The sequence below is a fragment of the Moschus berezovskii genome, chromosome 12, assembly GCF_049115385.1.
Source record: "Moschus berezovskii isolate FMDL1 chromosome 12, NW_MosBer_1.0, whole genome shotgun sequence".
Classification (NCBI taxonomy): Eukaryota; Metazoa; Chordata; class Mammalia; order Artiodactyla; family Moschidae; genus Moschus; species Moschus berezovskii.
In genome coordinates this window covers 88,342,750-88,366,500 of record NC_142471.1, presented here as the reverse complement: position 1 = coordinate 88,366,500, position 23,751 = coordinate 88,342,750, and the positions used below count along the sequence as shown (strand labels likewise).

Genomic DNA, 23,751 nt, shown 5'->3' with positions numbered 1-23,751 from the left:
ATTATGGAAGCAGGTCTGGTAGGATCTTGCCATTGTTAAATTCTAATCCTGTTATCCTAAAATGTAAATTGTGGGAGTGGGTCTGTAAAATTTTTACAACCTTGAGACATTTTTTGACTTATTGTAATAATTTAAAAAGTATAATTCCCTTGCTAAAGACTAGCAAGGGGGACACTCTCTGTCCCCCTTCTGATGTCTATGTCAGAAACTTCCTCTGTTCCTTTTCTTACTTTGATAATACTCTGCAACAGAAAAGGTTTTGAGAGGTTAAGCCTGGTCCCTGGCCTCAAAGCTAAATCTTCTTTGGAGATCAAGACCGACATCGTTCACTGTAAGCTATCATCTTGGGGGATCGTCCGGGCTGTTCAGGCCAAGGTAAGAACACTCAGCGCTCTAGCATCTCTGCTTTCTCAGTATACATGTTTTCTGCTTTACTAACTCTTCGGTGTGCTTGTGTGAATGAATGACACTCCCTGCATGAAGCAAGTGATGAGCCTTTCTCTGAGGTTCCAAGGTGATCTGTAATGACTGAAGGCAGCCCAAAAAGGGGAGCCTTGTTGGGGGTTTATACCGACCTGCCAGTGCCAAAAGACACCCAAGGTCCCTGAGAGGGGAGCAACCAGACATGGGCAAAGCTTGTGGGCCGAACTTTCCTTTCTCGGTTGGCTTTTCCTGGTCTCTTTGACTGTTTCATAATTGCATGGGAAATTAGAACTGCTAACCTAATCTGATGGATCATAGGCTTTCAATGGACTTGTGATTCATGCCGGTCAGTTCAGTTCAGTCACTCAGTCCTGTTCAACTCTTTGTGGCTTGGACTGCAACACGCCAGGCCTCCCTGTCCATCACCAACTTCCGGAGTTCACCCAAACTCATGTCCATTGAGTCAGTGATGCCATCCAACCATTTCATCCTCTGTCGTCCCTTCTCCTCCTGCCTTCAATCTTTCCCAGCATCAGGGTCTTTTCAAATGAGTCAGTTCTTCGCATCAGGTGGCCAAAGTACTGCAGTTGCAGCTTCAAATCAGTCCATCCAATGAACACCCAGGATTGATCTCCTTTAAGATGGGCTGGTTAGACTTCCTTGCAGTCCAAGGGACTCTCAAGAGTCTTTTCCAACAACACAGTTCAAAAGCATCAATTCTTCAGCGCTCAGCTTTCTTCACAGTCCAACACTCACATCGATACATGACCACTGGAAAAACCATAACCTTGATTAGACAGACCTGTGTTGGCAAAGTAATGTCTCTGCTTTTTAATATACTCTCTAGGTTGGTCATAACTTTCCTTCCAAGGAGCAAGCATCTTTTAATTTCGTGGCTGCAGTCACCATCTGCAGTGATTTTGGAGCCTCCCAAAATAAAGTCTGTCACTGTTTCCACTGTTTCCCAATCTATTTGCCATGAAGTGATGGGACTGGATGCCATGAACTTAGTTTTCTGAATGTTGAGCTTCAAGCCAACTTTTCTACTCTCTTCTTTCCCTTTCATCATGAGACTCTTTAGTTCTTTTTCACTTTCTGCCATAAGGGTGGTATCATCTGCATATCTGAGGTTATTGATATTTCTCCCAGCAGTCTTGATTCCAGCTTGTCCTTCATAGAGCCCAGCTTTTCTCATGATGTACTCTGCATATAAGTTAAATAAGCAGGATGACAATATACAGCCTTGATGTACTCCTTTCTCAATATGGAACCAGTCTGTTGTTCCATGTCCAGTTCTAACTGTTGCTTCTTGACCTGCATACAGATTTCTCAGGAAGTAAGTTCCAATTTGTGAAGAATTTTCCAGTTTTTTGCAATCCATACAGTCAGAGGCTTTAGCATAGTCAATAAAGCAGAAGTAGGTGTTTTTCTGGGACCCTCTTTCTTTTTCGATGACCCAGTGGATGTTGGCAATTTGATCTCTGGTTTCTCTGCCTTTTCTAAACCCAGTTTGAATATCTGGAAATTCATGATTCACATACTGTTGAAGCCTGGCTTGGAGAATTTGAGCATTACTTTGCTAATGGTTGAGATGAGTGCTCAGATATGCAGACGACACCACCCTTATGGCAGAAAGTGAAAAAGAACTAAAAAGCCTCTTGATGAAAGTGAAAGAGGAGAGTGAAAAGGTTGGCTTGAAGCTCAACATTCAGAAAACAAAGATCATGGCATCTGGTCCCATCACTTCATGGGAAATAGATGGGGAAACAGTGGAAACAGTGTCAGACTTCATTTTGGGGGGCTTCAAAATCACTGCAGATGCTGATTGCAGCCATGAAATTAAAAGATGCTTACTCCTTGGAAGGAAAGTTATGACCAACCTAGATAGCATATTAAAAAGCAGAGAGGTCCATCTAGTCAAGGCTATGGTTTTTCCCGTGGTCATGTATGGATGTGAGAGTTGGACTGTGAAGAAAGCTGATCGCCAAAGAATTGATGCTTTTGAACTGTGGTGCTGGAGAAGACTCTTGAGAGTCCCTTGGACTGCAAGGAGATCCAACCAGTCCATTCTAAAGGAGATCAATCCTGGGTGTTCACTGGAAGGACTGAGGCTGAAACTGAAGCTCTAATACTTTGGCCACCTCATGCGAAGAGTTGACTCACTGGAAAAGACCCTGATGCTGGGAGGGATTGGGGGCGGGATTAGACGGGGACGACAGAGAATGAGATGGATGGATGGCATCACCAACTCGATGGACATGAGTTTGAGTGAACTCCGGGAGCTGGTGATGGACAGGGAGGCCTGGCGTGCTGTGATTCATGGGGTCGCAAAGAGTCGGACATGACTGAGCAACTGAACTGAACTGAGATGAGTGCAATTGTGTGGTAGTTTGAGCATGCTTTGGCATTTCCTTTCTTTGAGATTGGAGTGAAAACTGATCTTTTCCAGTCCTGTGGCCACTACTGAGTTTTCCAAATTTGCTGGCATATTGAGTGCAGCACTTTCACAGCATCATCTTTCAGGATTTGAAATAGCTCAACTGGGATTCCATCACCTTCACTAGCTTTGTTTGTAGTGATGCTTTCTAAGGCCCACTTGACTTCACATTCCAGGATGTCTGGCTCTAGGTGAGTGATCACGCCATCGTGAATATCTTGGTAGTGAAGATCTTTTTTGTACAGTTCTTCTGTGTATTCTTGTCACCTCTTCTTAATATCTTCTTCTGTTAGGTCCATACCATTTCTGTCCTTTATCGAGCCCATCTTTGCCTGAAATGTTCCCTTGGTATCTGTAATATTCTTGAAGAGATCTCTAGTCTTTCCCATTCTATTGTTTTCCTCAATTTCTTTGCACTGATCACGGAGGAAGGCTTTCTTATCTCTCCTTGCTCTTCTTTGGAACTCTGCATTCAGATGAGTATATCTTTCCTTTTCTCCTTTGCTTTTCATTTCTCTTCTTTTCACAGCTATTTGTAAGGCCTCCTCAGACAGCCGTTTTGCTTTTCTTCACTTCTTTTTCTTGGGGATGGTCTTGATCCCTGTCTCCCGTACAGTGTCACAACGTTTGTACAATGTCACAAACTTCTGTCGTAGTTCATCAGGCACCCTGTCTATCAGATCTCATCCCTTAAATCTATTTTTCACTTCCACTGTATAATCGTAAGGGATTTGATTTAGGTCAAACCTGAATGGTCTAGTGATTTTCCCTACTTTCTTCAATTTAAGTCTGAATTTGGCAATTCATGATCTGAGCCACGGTCATCTCCTGGTCTTGTTTCAGACTTTTACGTATACTCCAAGCTTGGTAGTCATGGGAACCCAGGCTTGCTAAGAGCGTGTTTAGGATCTACGCCCAACTAGGGAGTCCTTGTTATAGCTGTGCCTCCAAACTACGGATGGGAGTGCTGGTGGTGAGAAGAGGTTTCTAAGAGCAGAGGTCAGGAATGCAAGTTTGGGAGTAGGATGGGCTTCTTCTTTTGGTAGTGCTAGCGGTTAGTGGACCAGAGGAAGCTCTCCAGTGGCTTTTGTCTCAACTCCTCAGATATTCCTTTTGTGGAGTCTGTGGAAATGAATTGGAAGGATCGGCCCTGGTACTCGAGGACAGAAATCATTTTTTCCTCGATGACCAACCCTCCTCCAGCTCTTTTGCTGTACTGCTGTGGTGACACTCAGAAGGGACGTCTTGGTTGCTGTTCGTCTCTTTATGACTCACCATTTCTCCTGCGGTCAGGCCTGTACTCAGGAAAGTGTACTAGGATGCTTCCCCTAATAGTCTTAGCTTGGGGAACATTCTGGAAAGGCTACTTTGTTACACTCTGGGTGACATGAGAGAAAAGGGCAAATCAAACAAAGGTCTTGGTGGTAAGGAACTGAAAATCAATGCGGGATGATGCCTTCAGGTCTACCCCTGGTGCATCTCCACCCTGCCTTGGTGGTAGAATCGGGAGTGTCAAGGAAGGCACCTGCGTCTGTAAGCGACAGACTAAGTATGGCCAGGGAAAGGGAAGCTTCAGTGGAAAGGCTGTCTACATCCCCATCTACAGCAGGGAGGGATGCCTCCGATGGAAAGAAGCAAAGGCGCTGGTCACTACATTTTTCCTCTTACAGATGGGAGCTACTCAATCCAGAGTCACACCCTTGGATTGTGTCCTGAAAAACTGGGATAAGTTTGACTCCCAGAGTTTAAAGAAGACATGCCTGACTTTCTTTTGCAAATCTGCATGGCCACAATATCCACTGGAGGGTGGCAGACAATGGCCAGTTGAAGGATCTCAATTATTACTGTTTTACAGCTAGACTGGTTCTGTAGAAAACAAGAGAAATGGGTGGAAGTGACATACGTGTTGCTCTTTATCTCTCTATGAGACATGCCAGACTTATGTCCTAAGGGTACAGATTTGGGTGTAAAGCCTTCAGCTCCCTCCTGTCCTCTAATTCTGCCTCTGGCTCTGTATCCGGGGCTCACAACTGAGCGAGCTGAGGGTCAAGGAATCCCTCCAGGAAGGGTTGCCTCAGTCTCTATAGAAGTACAAACAACCCCAGTTCCGATGCAACCTCAGACTACTTAGGTTTCAGCAGGAACTCAGTCAGTCAAAGTAGAGGAGGCACAGACACCAAAACTAACGATGAGACAGAGGATGAGACAGAGGATGAGGATGAGAAAAAGCAGGTTTCTCTAACTTATCCTTGGGAACATATGCAAAGGGTAGCTAGAGGGGCTGAGGAACAGCCACACAACTTCCTGCCTCTTCAGGGGGCGCCCACTGGGAAGAATAACCATCCATAAAAACCCATAAGTCCTTTTCTTACCCAGAGGTACAACAGATAAAGGGAGATCTGGGAGACTATCTAGAGGATCCAGAAAAGTACACAGAAGCCTTTACAGGACTGACTTGACTTTATGAGCTTGCCTGAGAGATGTAATGCGTGTCTTGAGACAAACGCTGACTCCTGATTTGAAAACTTGAGTTTTGGGGGAAGCAACTACTTCTGAAAGAGGAGAATGAAAAAGTTGATTTAAAACTCAACATTCAGAATACTAAGATCATGGCATCTGGTCCCATTGCTTCATGGCAAATCGATTGGGAAACAGTGGAAACAGCGGCTGACTTTATTTTGGGAGGCTCCAAAATCACTGCAGATGGTGAGTGCAGCCATGAAATTAAAAGATGCTTCCTCCTTGGAAGCAAAGTAACAACCAAGCTAGACAGCATATTAAAAAGCAGAGACATTACTTTGCCAACAAAGGTCCATCTAGTCAAGGCTATGGTTTTTCCAGTGTCATGTATGGATGTGAGAGCTGGACTATAAAGAAAGCTGAGCGCCGAAGAATTGATGCTTTTGATCTGCGGTGTTGGAAAAGACTCTTGAGAGTCCCTTGGACTGCAAGGAAGTCCAACCAGTCCATCCTAAAGGAAATCAGTCCTGAATATGCATTGGAAGGACTGATGCTGAAGCTGAAACTCCAATACTTTGGCCACCTGATGTGATGAACTGACTCATTTGAAAAGACCCTGATGCCGGGAAAGATTGAAGGCTGGAGGAGAAGGGATTGACAGAGGATGAGCTGGTTGGATGGCATCACTGGCTCAATGGACATGAGTTTGAGTAAACTCCGGGAGTTGGGGATGGACAGGGAGGCCTGGTGACCATGGGGTTGCAAAGAGTCGGACATGTCTGAGTAACTGAACTGAACTGATCCTGTTTGAGGACAGTTTCTCCTTCCTGAAAACCTTCTGACTAATCCTGATAGCAAATGTATATTATGGAAGTGGGTCTGGTAGGATCTTTCTGTTGTTAAGTTCTAATCCTGTTGCCCTAAAATGTAAATTGTGGGAGTCAGTCTAGTAAAATTGTTACAACCTTGAAACATTCTTCTGATTTATTGTAATAACTAATTTAAAAAGTATGTAATTCCCTTGCTGAAGACTACCGAGTGGGGTACTCTCTATCCCCCTTCTGACGTCTATGTCAGAAACTTTCCCTGTCCCTCTGCTACACAAAAGCTCTTGAGTGATCAAGCCTGGTCCCTGGTCATGAAGCTAAATCTTCTTATTTGGAGATCAAGAATTCAGCACTATTCACCGTAAGCTATCAATTGTAGAGTTATCCATTCAGCTGAATCATGATGTACTAATTGGGGACCCTCAGAAGCGGGCGGGTGAAACTGGAAGTGTTGTAAGGATGCACTTCTGACCCAGGGGACAGTGTGAACAATGGCAGGAAGATGCCCAAAGTTCTGCTGGGCCCAGTACTCGGTGTGTGATGTCTCAGCCCTGAGAAAGCATATAAGGAAGAAGACATTAAGAGGGAGGGAAGGTCAGATGGAAAAGATTTTATAAACTCTAACCAGGCTTCTCTGTCCGTGGAAGTTTTCCAGGCAAGCATACTGGAGTGGGTTGCCATTTCCTTCTCCAGGGGATCTTCTTGACCCAGGGATTGAACCCTGGCCCTCCTGCATGGCAGGTGGATTCTTAACTGACTGAGCTACCAGGGAAGCCCCAAACTCTGCTAAGAGGGGTAAATTTAATCTTAATGGCAGGGATTCATAGAAGGGCTTTCAACAGGAAGTGAAAATGGAATCAGATCCTGTTTGGATACGTGTGCTGGATAGTGGCGGGTCAACTGGAGGAGATCAGGATGAAAGCTTTCCTAATATCTACAACATCAGCAAGGAAAACCCACCTCCAGGAAACTCACTCAAGGGAGGGAGATCACAGCATGGCTCTGAGCCAGGCTCATCAGGCGTTGTTGTTCCTGAGGGAGTTGAGGACCCAGCTCAAGGTCCATGAGGAGGCCCCCACACCACCACCTCCGCTCTGAGCAGAAGTCAAAGATTTGAAGGCAATTTGGTCAGTTCCAGGCCTCCAAGAGGCTGTGTCATTCAGGCGCCACTGTGCTTTTTGATCCTCCTAACATCTGATCGGAGAAGGAAATGGCAACCCACTCCAGTGTTCTTGCCTGGAGAAGCCCAGGGACGGGGGAGCCTGGTGGGCTGCCGTCCGTGGGGTCGCACAGAGTCGGACACGACTGAAGCGACTTAGCAGTAGCAGCAGCAGCAGCAGCAGCAACATCTGATCTGATAAAACGCAGTATCACCCAACTTTGATGAACTGACAAACAATGCAGGCTTTATGTTTTTCTCTTTTCAGAACTTCAAAAGTAACCCTGATGCAGTACTAGGCTAGGGAAATTCAACAGTCTCATCAAATATTCTTTACCATCAACCATGTTGCCAGAAAGTTTAGCAGGGAGTTGGGTCAGCATCTCGTTTCTCTTTCTGGGGAGGTTTTCGTTGTCAAGGTGAGAGAAATAGTCAACATGCACAACTCCTGTCTCCAGAGGGGCCTCAGACAAAGGAGAATTCCTCTGGATTTAAAGACGTGCACAGACGATTTCAGTCACTCTCAGGGATGCCTGAGGCTCCAACACTGTGAAACGAGGACTCACAAACAAAACAAAAAAACAATCCCAGACTCAGGTAAAGAGACTTTATTCAAAATGATTACAGCAATAAGTAGAATGATCCGACCTCTAGACTGACAAGTTTTTAAAGCTCAGGAGTAAGAAGTCTTTCCTTCCATGGAGGAGACAGATGCCCGGACAGACACAGAGGGAGGGTGGGGTCAATATGTGATCAGACAGGTGAGCAGTGGACGTGTCTCCTCTCGCTCAGCTGACTCCTGAAATCTGCAAGGACAGTTGTTTTCACTTGTAATGCTTGCCCACACTTAGGCACAAGGCAAATGTCACTAATCTCTGGGAAGGAGAGCAGCTTAAATAGACTTTGGGTAAGTCAAATCAATAAACATTTTCTTCCAACCGATAAGTGGGGGAAACTTTCAGCAAAACATTAATGAGGAAAAAAGCAATTTTGAGGACTGTGTCTTGCTTCCTTTGGGTTACATATGTATCTATATACCTGCATATACCTAAATAATGAACATAAATTTCCATTAGTATACTAATATACATATATAATATATATATGCTATATATTTGCATATTTACTATACACCTATAGACCTTATATATATGTATTGTATATTCCCTGATGGCTCAGTGGTAAAGAATCCACCTGCAGTGAAGGAAACGCAGGAAATGCGAGTTCAATCCCTGGTCAGGAAGGTTCCCTGGAGGAAGAAACGGCAACCCACTCCAGTATTCTTGCCTGTAAGACTCCATGGACAGAGGAGCCTGGCGGTGAACAGTCCATGGGGTTGCAAAGAGTTGGACATGACTGAGCACAAACACGAGATACTATCTGTACCTCGAATTTAAAATAAATTTATTGGAAAATGCCAAAGGGATTTTAAAAAGATCAAGAAGGGAAATTATACATTATCGGAGGAAATTTTCACATTATCAAAATGAAAAATAAAATTTGTCAAATAATTTTCATATCAGGATTTTCCAACTCAAAAATCCGGGGTTTGCAGAAAGACTGGAATAGAACTGGTGGATGATTCCGGAGACCCTCAGTGGGTCACCCCGCCTGTCACTCACCCAGTGATGGCCATGTTTATTTCAACATTCACGTAACTACCACGCACCTAGCTCCCATGGAGCCATTCACGGACAGGGGAGGGCACAGCAGCAGCTCTCTGCTCTCTAGAACCTACCCTACAACACACGACGGAAAATTAATAAGTAGTCAGGGGCTGGGTGGTTGGGCTTTCTTGTGTACTTGACAGTCATGGTATTGGTAGAAGATGCGTATTCCACGTATGAAGCGTCACAAATCTTCCGTGAGTCAGAAGAGTCTGGCGGCCCATTAATAATCTCCAGAGACTCTTTATCACAGTTGAGGCTGTTGGAGCAGAGGAAAAAGCAGGCATCAGCCTTTGGATTCGTGGTCCCTCTGGCAGGCAGCCTCCCCGCCTGGACCCGACCCAATCACATAGCTTTGCTCACCAGATTTCTCAGGCTTGATGCCTACAGGGAAAGAGACTCACCCTTCTGGAGAGGGGCATCACCCAGGACCCTCCCCTCACTTGACTTCACATCTCCTGGGCAGCCCCACTGATGGCTCAGGGAAGCCCACCCAGGCATTTGGGATCAGGACCCACCAGAGGGCACAGTACGGCCAACCCTGAGGACCGTTTCCTTGGACAAGCAAAGAGTCAGGGGAGGCTCAGATATGAGTGTGTGACACCAATCCTGGTTCACCCTCTGCATCCCTAACACAGGGGGCTCAGGACCCCCTCTTGGCCTCCAGGACCTGCAGAGGCGAGAGGGGCGTCCAGCTCTCCCTGCGGTGGGCAAAGTGCGCACACGGGTTGTCACACTCCTGCTGAGGTCTCCGTCTCCTCCTCCTGCCCATCAGACCTGACCCCACCCTGTCTTCCTCTCAGCCCCCAGCGTGTGTCCCACCCGGGAGGGAGGTTGGAGCCTCTCTAGGCTAAAACGAGACACAGAAGGGACATCTCACCAGGACACACACTTGACACTCTCTAAGTTAGTGGAGCTAACTTTTAGTTAGTTAGCTGTGCCCTCCCCTGTTTAGTTAGTTTGCTCTTCGACTGATTCCTTCCTTGGTGCCAAGGACAGTGAGAACAAAAATAAATCTCTGCAAAAGTGGAGAGGTCAATCAGGGGACGTTTTCCATATAATCTATCCCTCTGACCATAATAGAAATATGAAGCAGGAAATGCCTGCCTCCTTCAGCCCTGGGGTGTGGTTTGGGTAGATGGTCTGAGCCCTGCTGTGGGGCAGGCATCCCTAGGTTGTCCTCCTCACATGGAGCAGCTCCTCCACCTAGTGGGAGACCTGACCTCAGAGAAGGTCTGGAGGGACAGAGCCCTCAGTCACTAGAGAACATCACCTGTCTCAACCACCACCCTGGACTGCATGTGTCCAGCCATGGAAATGTGGCTCCTGCGTTTGTATCTGTGAAGACTAACCTGCGATAGAAATGCTCTAATTTACTGCGACGTTGCAAGTGCTTCCTGTTGCCGCATCAGTTCGTTCACTTTTCCTGTTATCATTCATTACTCTTTCTTTCTCTCAATGGTTCGCTCCTTCATTCATTCAGCCATCAGTTAAAAAATTACTCCCTGACCCCCAAAGATTGGGCTGCTTTCTCTAGAGCAAATTTAGACATCAGCAGGAGTGATGTTATGCTGTCAATTCCCCCAGAGTTTTGCACGGATTAATGGATGGAGCACAAATCCGAGAAAGATCTGCTCAGCTGTGGACACAGTCAGAGCAGGGGGTTCAGGTGTGATGGAAAAGTTCTTCCTCCAGTGAAATCATGAACTAGGAAATGAGGACCCTAAGCAGCAGATGGTGGGTCTGGGAGAGGTGGAAGGTGCCTTCCAGGCAGAGGGGACAGTGTGAGCAGAGGCTCAGAGCTGCCCAACAGTCTGGTGGGTCCACAGCTCAGAGTGTGCTGGCTCAGCTCAGAGAGGGGCAGAGGGGAGAAGAGGTTAGAAGGGAGGGGAGATCCGGGGTCCCCTGGAGGGATCTGAAAGTCATGCAAGGAGGGCCAGCTTTATGCAGAGGGCAGGGAGCCATGCAGGGTCGTCAGCAAGAGTGAGCTGATCTGGAGTCAGGATGTGTCCAAATGTGTGTGCTGGGTGGTGCGGGGGAATGGGAAGGGGCAAAGAGGACACCTTCCCATGAAACCACAACATCAGCAAGGAGCACTTACTGGAGATAGCGTACTTCCAAAAGAATTTTGTAACCTGGGTCCATCTTGATGATCCAGACGCATTCCGTATGCAGTCCCAGATAGGGGTAGATCACTCCATATTCCTCTTCATAAAGGCCCCCACACAAATTTTTATCTTTAACTGAAGAGAGAATTCCAAGTGCCCAGGAGAAGCACCAGGCCGGCAGGGAGGGTACCACCCCTGGACGCCACACCACTGTACGTGGTCCTAACTTCCCCTTCGACCGATCACAAAGGAACCTCCAGGGTCTAAGTCTGCAGTCCCCCCAAAGTGAATCTTATCTTGTACTCTCCAGAACATAGCAAACCCACACACATTAATGCAATTTGTTCTGACACCTGAAAATAGAAGAACTTCACACTTGCATGATGAAACATTTTTCATCAAGTGAGGATAAAGATAGTACTTTCCTCAGGGGTGCTTATCATGAAAAGACTTCCTATTTGTAAAAAATGCTCAGCGAGTACCTGGGCCAGAAGTCACCAGGGAAATCAATCAATCAATTATCAATCATCAATCAGCCCTCTCATCAGGAGGAAGCCTGTCCCTCCACCCAGCACCCCTCCTGCTGCCAGCACACCCTCTGCCTGGACACGGTGATGCCCCTCAGCCCTCCAGGCTCTGGCCATTGGAAGCAGCTTTATCACCCTGGGACCCCTGTGCTGTGGAGAGGTGGCCCCACTCCTTCCTGGTGAGGTTGTGCAGGCAGGAGGGCAGGGGAGGCTTTTGGGCTGTGGAGGAGGAAAGGTGGGGAGGGGAGGAGGGGCACGGTGGGAGTCATGAGAGGTCAGGGGGTGTGGGGCCCTAGGACTGTTAAAACCAAGGCCAAAGGTCAGCTCCGGAAATGCCAAGTTCCTTTGACCAAAACGGTAAACCGGTACTAGTGTTTCCAGGAGAGCTATTGAAACGGCAACCCCCAAGCACTTCTGTGTGATGAGCAGGAAAGGATGAAATGATATCTATGCACTTACAGGGAAGCCCATCAGTTGGATCCAGTGTGGCTGAAAGAAAACAAACAGACAAACAAAAAATCAGAAAGTCAAGATGACAAGGTGGAAGTTACAGAAGAGTCGAGCCTTTCGCACAGACAATGTGGAGAAGGGCTGAGTCTCAAGGAAGGTGCAGAGCACAGACAGAAGCCTGGCTGTCCTTGTCCCTGGGACAAACCTGGTCTCATAGGGGCAGGCAGCGTGGAGGTCTGGCCCTCCACCTTCAAGACTCCCTCACCCAGCTGCTTTCTCCTCGTCTCTCCAATTCCACCATGTTTCCTGCAATGCCCCCACTCTGGAGCCTATTACAGGTCAGCACTCGGGATGCTGACCCACCTGTCCTGATTTCCCCAAGAATTTCCTAGTCTGAGCATTGTAAGACCCTCTCCCGAGAAACCTCTCCAACCTAGTCACAACAAGACATTTCATAAAGCTAATGAACGTGAACTGTTTGGACAATTCTTTACTGAGGTCAATGAACAATCTGAGGGTGAACAAAATGAAATCAATTTTCCACTGGAGTGAAGTGAACCATCTGAATTGATGAAGTTTCACTGTACCAGGGAACTGAGTCTGGGGCTTGGGTCAGGGGTGCTGATCCAGTCCCTCAGCCTCCACCATTGATGAGACCCTGGCTTGTCCTCACGATGTGACCAGTTGGTACGGACAGACAGTGCAGGAATCAGATGGCCCTGGGGCTCAGAGCTGCCCAGATGACAACTGGATGGCTTTAGACAAGGCATTTATTGTCACAAACCTCAGTCCATTCACCTATAAACTGGAAATTAAATAGTAACAGGTTCCTTGGTTGCAAAGGACAGTCCACGCACACACAGCTCAGTGTCCAGCCCAGAGAGGCTGTCCACTACGCTCCCTACCACTGTCACCCTCCCACCACATTCATTTCCTTTCCCATAGACACTGTTTTCCTCGGTAAATCGAAATCAACAAGTGCTCTGGAAGCTATGTGACCAGAGATGTCAACCAGGACACTGGGGTCTGTCTCCAGCTGCCCGTCCTGAGTACCGAAGTGGCATAGGATTGGGGGCCACAAAGGAAACCTCCCCAACCTCCATGGATGGATGGGACGTCCATCACATAGGCTCTGGAAAATACAAATCGAGGTTTCTCTGAAAGCAGATCTCAAGGGCAGAATCACATCTCCCTTCATGGACCCACATGTCCGGTGACCTCCTCTGATCTAAAATCTGACGTCCCAGCTTTGAAGCAGGGGAACAAGGAGCCCTTGTAAGAGTTCAGGACACATCACCCCAATACATGCTGCCTTGATCTGTTGATTTGAACTGATGGCGCTTGAGAAACGATAGATACAGGAAGGCTCTGACGGACCTGTTTCTACTTATAAGCTGCCCACAAAGTGTCCCAGGAGAGAACTGCGGACCACCACCCCCCCCCCCCCCACCAAGAACAGGGAGACGGGAAGGTCCTGATCACAGGAGACTGGGATAAATGCTGAGAGGGATCTGTGCTCACACGCTGACCGCACAAGCCCGTCCTCCCACCTGCCTCCCACCTGGCTCCTGGTCGTGACCACAGTTGCCTGCAGGGGAGCAGGGGGTGGGGAGGGAAGCAGAGTGTGGGCTGATGAAAAGAGCAGTCTGAGCAGAAAAGGGGAGAGAAGAGGGAAGGACAGAGTGAGACCCACAGAGAGCAAGGAAAAAGGAGACAGAGGCTTCCCCGAAGGCACGGCGTCCTCTGCTTTCCCTCCAGCACCGAGATTCCTCATGGGTACCTCCGTGTTCAGTGCAGGAGCAGCGCCCAGCCCCCTGCAGGGCTAAGACCCCCCATCAGGATGTCCTCAGCCCTGCTGGGAGCTGCTGCTCCTGCGGGTCATTCCTGAGCTCATGTTGCTGCCACGTCTCCATCCCGGGGGCAGAGGCAGAGCATCCCACCTGTCCTGGGGCTTCTGCAGGGGCCCCTGTTTCCCTTTGGATGCCCCCTCCAATCAGATCCAGCCCGAGTCCCACCTCCAGCACCCATACCATCACACTTCCAAGATCCCTGCAAAGCTGCCCAAGACTGGTTCACCTCCTCCAGGTCTGGACTGAGGACTGGCTGTTTCACCAGGCATCCCAGGGGATATTGGCATAAGGCTGAGGTGGAGGGGAGGCTGTTGCTGCTGCTAAGTCACTGTAGCTGTGTCCGACTCTGTGCGACCCCATAGGCGGCAGCCCACCAGGCTCCCCGTCCCTGGGATTCTCCAGGCAAGAACACTGGAGTGGGTTGCCATTTCCTTCTCCAATGCATGAAAGTGAAAAGTGAAAGTGAAGTTGCTCAGTCGTTTCCGACTCTTAGCGATCCTATGGTCTGCAGCCCACCAGGCTCCTCCGCCCATGGGACTTTCCAGGCAAGAGTACTGGAGTGGGGTGCCACTGCCTTCTCCCATGTGAGGTATCTAGAATGGTCAAATTCATAGAGATAAAAAGAGAATGGCAGTTGCCAGGAGCTGGAGGAGGGAGAACGGGGAGTTACTGTTCAATGGACATGGGGTTTCAGTTTGAGATGATAAAAAATGTTCTGGAGACAGATGGTGATGATAGCTGCACAGCAATGTGGATGTACTTTAACATCACAGAACTATACTCCTGTTTATTGAAATACAGCTGATTTACAAAGTTGTGTTACTTTCACATGTACAGCAAAGTGATTCACTTCTATATATACATATACTTGTCTTTAGAACTATACTCTTTTTTAATATATTTATTTTTAATTGGAAGATAACTGCTTTACAATATTGAGTTGGTTTCTGCCATACATCAACATGAATCAGCCACAGAACTATACTCTTAAAAATGGCTGAAATGGTAAATTGTACATATTTTTTATCAAAATAAAAAAGGTTCTTCCTATCTGTAATTTGCTCTTTTCACTTCATTTGATACCATGAATGTTAATAAAGGTACTCTGTCTGAGAGGGGAGGCAGGGGGCCCAGAAAACACATGTCAGAACAAGGAGGGAGAGCCCAGAAAATGTTTAAGAGTAATTATATGCTCAGCCCTGGGTCAGGGCCGTCCTGCTGGACCCTCCTCCTCCAGGAGCCAGGCTGAGGGTGGCATCTCCTTGGAGGAGAGTAACTTGCAGACCCTCTTCTTGGGCAACAAGCGAAATGCACAGACTCTCTAGGTGAACAGGAAGCAGAGAGGCCTGGGGGCAGGGGGCTGGGGGCCAGGCTTTACCTGTGCTGAGCAGCAAGGCCCAAGGGATGGTGCTGGACAGCTTCATCTTCGCAGCCTGGCACCAGCCTCAGCAGTGAGCCTGGCCCCGGAGGCCTGGGGCTATATACACACAGCAGCTGACACCTGACTTCCTCCTCCCCTGGAGCCCAGCCCCGCAGGGCTGCGGAAGCCCCGGGTTCTCTGGGGGAAGGGGGCTGCCTGCTGCTTCCCCCTTGTCTTTGTCAGAGATTCTCTGTGTCCTTCCCACTCAGACTGGGAAATGATGGCCTGTTTCTTCTCTCCCCTCCTGCTTTTTTGGTCCTCGATGAAGGTTGGCAAATTAGCCACAGACCACCACAGACCACCTGTTTGCAGGGCCCTCTTCCCTGGTGTTCAGCTACAGCGTATCCACCTCTAGTTACTTCATAAACCTCAGTACGACTTGGATGGAGAGAAACTGAGACCCAGAGAGACCAAGGGGCTTGCCCACATCCCAGGGCGCCAGTGGCAGAAGCAGGACCAGTCTTACGTCCTGACTGCCTGGTCTTAAGAGCCCTCTGATCCCCCAGGGCAAAGGCAGGTAAACAGATCCCTGCCTGCTCCAGGTGCGGGTCAGAATCGGTGGGGCAGCCGGAGTACGGTCAGCCTGTGTGTGGTGTGTCCACAAGGGAGAAAGGTAAGCGCACGTTGGCATTTATTCTATACTTATCCCAAGACCCACATAGTTCAGACTAGTGAGGGTGCTACAGTTGTAAGAAACCAGAAGAGCTCCTTGTTGAAAACATGCACCAGAACCCCAACACGTGGAGGAGATATAAGCCAACTTTCTACCAGGTATTTATCCAAGGAAATGAAAACATGTCCACACAGAATACTGTGTATGAATATTCATAGTTGCCTTATTCATATCAAAGAGTGGTAGAAACCCAAATATCCATCCATCCATCGTCGAATGCATCAATTCAACATGGTCTGTCTATACAATGGAAGTCATTCTCCCATTTAAAGGAATAACTGGTCAATCGCCTTTCAAGGACCATTACAATTACACACCAACCAGGAGAACATGCTGTCCATGTTCCTGATGGTAAGCAACTCTGAATTTTATTAAATTTTTCAGAATTCCTTGAAGATTAGAAATGCTCATAAAACATCTTTTAAAATGTGCATTTCTCCAAATTTCAGTAACTTTGGTCTCTTTTCCATATATTCTGGCTCAACTGTAGGCCTTTGGTGAAACGCCTGTTAATGCATATCTTTGGGCCAGTTTCCACTACTATTGCATCACTCACTTTTCCCTATGGGTTGTAGAAACTTCCTGTTCTAAGTCATATCTTTCTTTACAGAAGCCCTAATGGGTTCACAGTGGGAGAAACACTCCACCTCAAGCAGAGCCCAGGGAAGCTGCCTGAGCCATCTGGCCACTCAAGCTCTCCTGGCTGATGAGACAGGTTTCCCTCTCAGAAAAAAATGCTGGTTCTGCGCCAGTGGTGAAGCTCCCTGGTTGGGACCATGATAACAGGCAATAATCCCTCACAGTTCCCCTCCATCTAGAATCTCTCTTTCCTAATCATTTCCAGATTCCTCTACACACAGAATGCTTCCTGGCCCCGGTCTGTGGAGAGGTCAAGGAGCTGCCCATGGATGGAAGTGCCTGGATGGAGGGAATGCAGGAACCATGGGAGGAAGGCAGTTCCTCATCTTACGTCCCAGCCCAAGCAGCCTGTCTTCATCCTACGTCATCCCGCATCAGGCCCGCTGTCCTCCCCTGCAGTGTCCTTGCAGCCCTGTGGCTGCCTGGGGGGGAAGAAAACAGTCTCTTTTCTAGGGGCACTCAGGAATCGAAGTCTTAGGTTCCTAAATTCACAACAGCCTCCGGAGAAAATTTATGGGCTAACAGCAGCTTTTGAGGACTTCCGTCCCTCAGAGGATTGTCCCAAAGCCCATGCCTGGTTTCTGAGGGTCCCAAACAAGCCTGGTGTCCTCTCTACCCTGTGGACTGCTCCGCCGCACACCTCTCCTCTCCGTGCGACGCGCTGGGTGTCTGCACCTGGCTCAGAGACCCCCTAAGACCTCCCACTCCATCAGCGCTTCCCAGGACTCTCTTTCTAGACCGTCCCATGGGTAGGCATCGTCTCCTTCTCAGCGACCACGCTTTTATTCTCAGGGAGGAGCTGAAGGGTCTGCTGGGCATTTTGTAAGCTGCCTCCCCGGAACCACAGCTTTATTCAGTGTCTGTTCCTCTTGCATGTGCCACAGGCCTTGGGAGAAGCTGACCGCAGACCCAGCTCCAAGAACTGGCCTCAGTGGTGAAGGAGGTGGTGTGAGTGTCCCCAGGAAGCTCCCCATCCTGGTGATGGTGCAAGAAAGAGCATGTCCCCAGGGGAAGGGACAGGGGAGGCCTGGCTGCAGGGGAGGTGGGAGAGGTCTGCCCCACGTCCTCCCAACTAAGGGTGAAGCCAAGTCACAAGGGAGGCAGAGCAAGAGGATGGTGGGCCGCCAGTCCAGAGCCACTGGGCAAGCTCGCCCCAAAGCCCACTCCCTTCCAGCTCCAGGAAGCTCTGCCTGTCCTTGTGGTTGAAGGCATTTGGGATGGCGTGTCAGTCTCTTGAAGGAAGAAATATCCTCACCCCTTCAAGGTGCCATGAATCCCAGAACAAAAACGTGTTCTGAAAGTTTCTTCAGTTCAGTTCAGTTCAGTCGCTCAGTCGTGTCCGACTCTCTGCGACCCCATGAATCACAGCACGCCAGGCCTCCCTGTCCATCACCAACTCCCGGAGTTCACACAAACTCATGTCCACAGAGTCGGTGATCCCATCCATCCATCTCATTCTCCGTCGTCCCCTTCTCCTCCCGCCCCCAACCTTTCCCAGCATCAGAGTCTTTTCCAGTGAGTCAACTCGACGCATGAGGTGGCCAAAGTATTGGAGTTTCAGCTTTAGCGTCAGTCCTTCCAATGAACACCCAAGATTGATCTCCTTTAGAATGGACTGGTTGGATCTCCTTGCAGTCCAAGGGACTCTCAAGAGTCTTCTCACCACAGTTCAAAAGCATCAATTCTTCGGCAATCAGCTTTCTTTACAGTCCAACTCTCACATCCATACATGACCACGGGAAAAACCATAGCCTTGACTTAGAGAGTCTTAAAAAAACATAAACATTCTATCCCCTTTTTGAATCCCCAAGCTGGCAAACCTGCTCCAGCTCTGTTTGTGTGTGTGTGTGTGTGTGTGTGTGTGTAGTAAAAGCAAAAATTTCAAATCCTGCAACAGAAAATTGACCAAGGGTGATGCCAGCCATTCTTCATTGCTCGTAATGTAGTGGAATTCCTTCCAAAGACTCATCAGTAAAGAAGCCGTCTTGCTGGATGTTTCTCACAGCTCTACTTCATGATGTTAAGCTTGTACCCGTCATTGAGTGGTTTCCAAGAGTTTTGCTTGACATCATTAATAGTTACAGAAGCTTGTTTCATCTGTTTTGAATCTACTGATTGTCATAGATTTTATGTTTATTCTGTTAACAAGTTCCTCTAAACAGTTTTTTGGTATATCGGTGTACTCCAGGAATAAATCCTTATGCTTTACAAACATTATCACACTACTAAGTTCAGTTTCTAAAACTGTATTCTATTTCATTTTTTGCTCTTATATTGACATCTATGTTCTTGAATTAGATTATTGCATGAAGTTTTCTTTCCTGTACTGTTCTTTTCCATTCCTCGTATCAGATTGTACTTACATCAGATTATTCTAAATTTAGAAAATGAGCTGGTTACCCTTTTCACTTCCTCAAGATATTTTGGAAAAGTTAAAGGTCATTGAAACTGTGATTTTCATTGTTAAACTCTCTGTAACTATTAACTTTCTGAAAAGAAATCTTCTTATTATTAATTCCATTTTTTTGTTTTCTAAATTATGAAAGTATGATAACATATTTACAGGAGATTTGGAAAATTTAGAACAAAGTTTTACATCGATTATGTTCAGCTCAGCCTAGAACAGAAGGAAATACGATTCCCATGTTAACCTGTGTGAAGACTGGCTGGAAAGAAATGCAGTACTTTACAGGATCATTGAAAATGCATGTGTGAACCTATACTCATTCACTCATTTAAGAATCGCAACTTGGACATTGGAGTCCCACAATGGTACAACCACACAACTAATAAACAGATGATAAGTTAAATGACCCAGAGATTTACACAAGGTAGGTGAGGGGGGAAAAGGAGCGAGATCCCTGCACCTAGGAGGTGACAGGAAGATGATAAGGCAATGTTCGCCCTCAATCTGAACCATGGTATCCTATATGGGGGGGTTCTGGCAGAGGGTGTGTGGGTTGAGAGGGTGGGACAGATGCAATCCTGGCAGATGAGATCGTGTGACAAAGGCACGGAGTTGCCCCAAATTCTTCAGTCTCCAAAATTCAGTGTGTGATGGTCCAGCATTGAGAGGAGCAGAGGGGAGAAGAGGTTAGAAGGGAGGGAAGGTCAGAAAAGGAAAGATTTTTGAGAACTAGGCTAAGGTGGGTAAACTTATCCTGAAGACAGAGATCCATAGAAGGGTTTTCAACAGGAAGTGCAAATGGAATCAGATGTGTTTAGATGCGTGTGCTGGATGGTGAACTGGAAGAGACCAGGGTGGGATCTTTCCTAAAATCTACATCAGCAGAGAAACCTCACCTCCAGGGAACTCCCTTGAGGAATGAGACCCCAGCGTGATTTTCTGAGCTGGTCTCATCAGGATGGTCCAGATAGACGTGGTGGTGCTCTCAGGGGAGTTGATGACCCTGCCCAAGTCTGGGAAGAGACTCCACAGCCCCCAACTCTCCAAAGAGAACAAAATAACACACAGGAGGATGCGGGTGCGCCCTCGTGGTGGGGTTTGTGTCACTCAGGCAGACTTTATGCTTCTTGGTCATCCTAACATCTTGGCCTCTGGTAAAATGCAACATCAAAACCTGAATCTGGGAATGTTACTAAGCCATAAAAAGCACAAATTTGAGTCAGTTCTAGGGAGGTGGATGAACCTAGAGCCTGTTAAAGAGTGTGAAGAAAGTCAGAAAGAGAAAAATCAATATTGTATATTAACACATATATATGGGATTTAGCTTCCAAGGTCAGCTGAGATTGGCCACGTTCAGGGTGGCATGGTCGTATCAAACCCACCAATCCTAAAGAAAATCAGTCCTGAAGGTTCACTGGAAGGATCGATGCTGAAGCTGAAGCTCCAATACTTTGGCCACCGGACGTGAAGAACTGACTAGTTGAAAAGGACTCTGATGCTGGGAAAGATTGAAAGCAGGAGAAGGAAACAACAGAGGATGAGATGGTTGCATGGCATCGCAAACTCAATGAATATGAGTTTGAGCAAGCTCTGGGAGTTGGTGATGAACAGGGAAGTCTGGTGTGCTGCAGTCCATGGGGTCGCAGAGTTGGATATGACTGAGTGACTGAATGGAAGCTGATGGATTTGGGGCTTGGGTTCACATGGTACAGAATCTGCCTGCTAATGCGGGAGACCTGGGTTTGATCCCTGGGTCTGGAAGATCCTCTGGAGAAGGGAATGGCAACCCACTCTAGTATTCTTGCCTGAAAAATTCCATGGACAGAGGCATCTGGCAGGCTACAGTCTACGGGTTTGCAAAGAGTTGGACATGACGCAGCAACTATGACTTTACTTACGGGATCTAGAAAAATGGTATAGATGAGCCTAATGGAGATGCAGATATAGAGAATGGACCTGTGGACACAGTAGGTGAGGGAGGGCGTGGGACGATCGGAGAAAGTGGCATCAACATATATACACGATCATGCGTAAAATGAGCTGCTGGAGAGAAGTTGCTCTGTAACACGGGGAGCCCAGTCTGGTGCCCAGTGATGACCCAGAGGGGTAGGATGGAGGTGAGAAAGGAGGCTCACGAAGGAGGAGATACGTGTAAAATTAGGGCTGATTCATAATTCATAATTCAAAATATGAATTCATAATTCAAAATATGGCAGAAACCAGTGCAACATTGTAAAAATTAAAAACCAACCAGCCAACCAACAAAAACCCCTGAATCTGATGATCCCACAAACAAAATGCATTTTACTCTTTGCAGATCTTTTTAAGACACCCGAATGTAGTTATAGTTGGCCAGTGGGCGTTAGAAGAAATTTAATGCATCGCCATCAAATATTCTTTATCACCAACCACATCGTCAGAAAGTTTAGCAGAAAGATGCTCCAATGTCTCTACTCTGTCTTAGAGGTTTATCTTGGGCACAAGAGGGAAACAGTAAATAGGCAACGTAACTGTCTGAAGACAGGCCTCAAAAAATAAAAACCCCTATGAATTTCAAGAGCTTCAGAAGAGGTTCCTCTCATTCTCACTGATGTCTGACTCTCTATCCTGTGGCATGAAGACTTTTAGAGTAAAAGAACAAATACAGACTCAGGTAAAGAGATTTTATTCAAAATGATTATAATGACAAGTGGAATGATCCAACCACAAGACTGGCAAGTATCGAAAACTCAGGAGTAAGGAATCTTTCTTTGCAGGGAAGAGACAGAAGGCTGGAAGGATGAAGGAGACAGGATGGGACGAGCAGCTGTGATCAAACAGGTGACCAGGACCTGTCTCTCCTCATGGTCAGCTGACTCCAGAAGAGTCTTCCAGGAAGATTGTTTTCATTTGCAACACTTGTCCACTCTTAGGTGTGAGCACAGATCACTAAGCTGTGGATGGAGAACTTAACTAGAGTTTCGTTAAGTCAGTTACACAGGGACTTCCCTCCTAGCTCAGTTGGTAAAGAATCTGCCTGCAATGCAGGAGAACCTGATTCGATTCCTGGGTTGGGAAGACGTGCTGGAGAAGGGATAGGCTACCCACTCCAGCATTCGTGGGCTTCCCTTGTGGCTTGGGGAACTTCGCTGGTGGCTCAGACAGTAAAAGCATCTGCTTGCAAAGCAGGAGACCCGGGTTTGATCCCTGGGTTAGGAAGATCCCTGGAGAAGAAAATGACAACACACTCCAGTATTCTTGCCTGGGAAATTCCATGGATGGAGGAACCTCATAGGCTACAGTCCATGGGGTTGCAAAGAGTCGGACACGACTGAGTGATTTCACTTTCACTTTCTTGACTTTGTGGCTCAGCTGGTAAAGAATCTGCCTGCAATGTAGGAGACCTGGGTTCGATCCCTGGGTTGGGAAGATCCCCTGGAGAAGGGAAAGGCTACCCACTCCAGGATTCTGGCCTGGAGAATTCCATAGACTGTATAGTCCATGGGGTCGCAAAGAGCTGGACACGACTGAGCGACTTTCACTTCACTTTAATGAAACAAACATTTTCTTCCCATTGATAAGTGGTGGAAAAGTTTAACTGATCATTAATGAGAAAAAAGAAACGGTTTTGAGAAACTGTGTCTGGTTTGCCCTAGGAGACATGTGTATATATTTGCAGCATAAATATTTGGTGAACATAATATGCATCTTGTGTAGTAAATGGCAAATATACATCCTGATATATCTATATACTAAGATACATATGTGCATTACATCTATATATCTGGCAAATATATACATTTTACATAGTATACTATGTGTAGTACACATTTTAAATGTACACACTAGAAATGCTTAAGGTTATATTATACGATCAAGAAAGGGAAATTTTCTATTTGGCAGGCATATGGAACATAATCAAAGGGAAGAGTAAAATTGGAAAAGAATTTTCATATGGGTCTTTCCGATTCTAGTATCTCAGATGCAGATTGTTGGGAATGAGTGGGTGGATGTCTCTGGAGAGACTCACTGGGTCATGCTGACTCTCGCTCACCCAGCGATGATCGTGCAGAACTTAGATTCCACCTTATTTCAGCAGTCACGTAACAGCCACGTGCCCACGTGGCCACAGAGCCATGCACGGACAGGACAGGAGACGGCACGTCAGCAGCCCCCTGTCCATCTCACCTACCTGATGGACGCCCGTAGTAAAATATATCAAAAGAAGATACTGGCTGCTTGGAACTTCTGTAGTACTTCACAGTCATGACATCGGAAGAAGACTGAAACACCAGGCGTCCCCCTGAACAGAACTTCCCAAATGCAGCACCGCCTGCCCGCCCGTCTATGATTTCCTCATCCTATTCATTACAGTTGAGTCTGTCGGAGCAATGGGAAGGGCAGGCATCAGCCTTTGGAATCGTGGTCCCTCCGGCAGGCAGCCTCCCCTGTCCAGACCCCACACAATCACACAGCTTTGTGCACCAGACTTCCCAGGCTGGTGCCCGCAGGAAAGGAGACTCATCCTTCAGGAGGGGGTGGTGGTCACCCAGGACCCTCCTCCCCACAGGGGCTGCAGGTGACTCCTTGTGTCCTGGGCAACCCCACTGATGGGGCCCAGGGAAGCCCACCCTGGACTCCGGGATCAGGACCCACCGGAGGGCACAGTATAGTCAACCCTGAAGACCGTTTCCTTGGGCAAAAAGTACGGAGTCAGGTGAGGCC

General features: G+C 47.5%; 2 protein-coding genes across 3 annotated transcripts in view; both read right to left on the bottom strand.

Moving 5' to 3' along the window:
* Positions 1-7,918: 7,918 nt before the first annotated feature.
* On the bottom strand, positions 7,919-15,344 carry LOC129555282 (spermadhesin Z13-like). Of its 2 annotated transcripts, XM_088842403.1 has the most exons (5): positions 15,287-15,344; positions 12,068-12,097; positions 11,075-11,216; positions 9,045-9,232; positions 7,919-8,112 (listed from the first exon to the last, which is right to left on the bottom strand). In XM_088842403.1, exons 1-4 carry the CDS (start codon positions 15,330-15,332, stop codon positions 9,046-9,048), a joined length of 405 nt encoding a protein of 134 aa, XP_088698529.1. In that variant the 5' UTR covers positions 15,333-15,344; the 3' UTR covers positions 7,919-8,112; position 9,045. The 2 variants fall into 2 exon arrangements, with proteins under 2 accessions (XP_088698529.1, XP_055280448.2); XM_055424473.2 differs by lacking the exon at positions 7,919-8,112 and having other exon boundaries at positions 8,777-9,232.
* Positions 15,345-21,071: 5,727 nt separating this feature from the next.
* The window catches only part of LOC129555129 (spermadhesin-1-like), a 45,334-nt gene continuing 42,654 nt past the window's right edge, over positions 21,072-23,751 (bottom strand). Inside the window, exons 5-6 of the mRNA XM_088841977.1 lie at positions 23,219-23,387; positions 21,072-21,106 (exon numbers count right to left, since the gene is read on the bottom strand). Of these exons, the coding sequence (XP_088698103.1) occupies positions 21,072-21,106; positions 23,219-23,387 (204 nt within the window). The remainder of the gene's footprint in view (positions 21,107-23,218; positions 23,388-23,751) is intronic.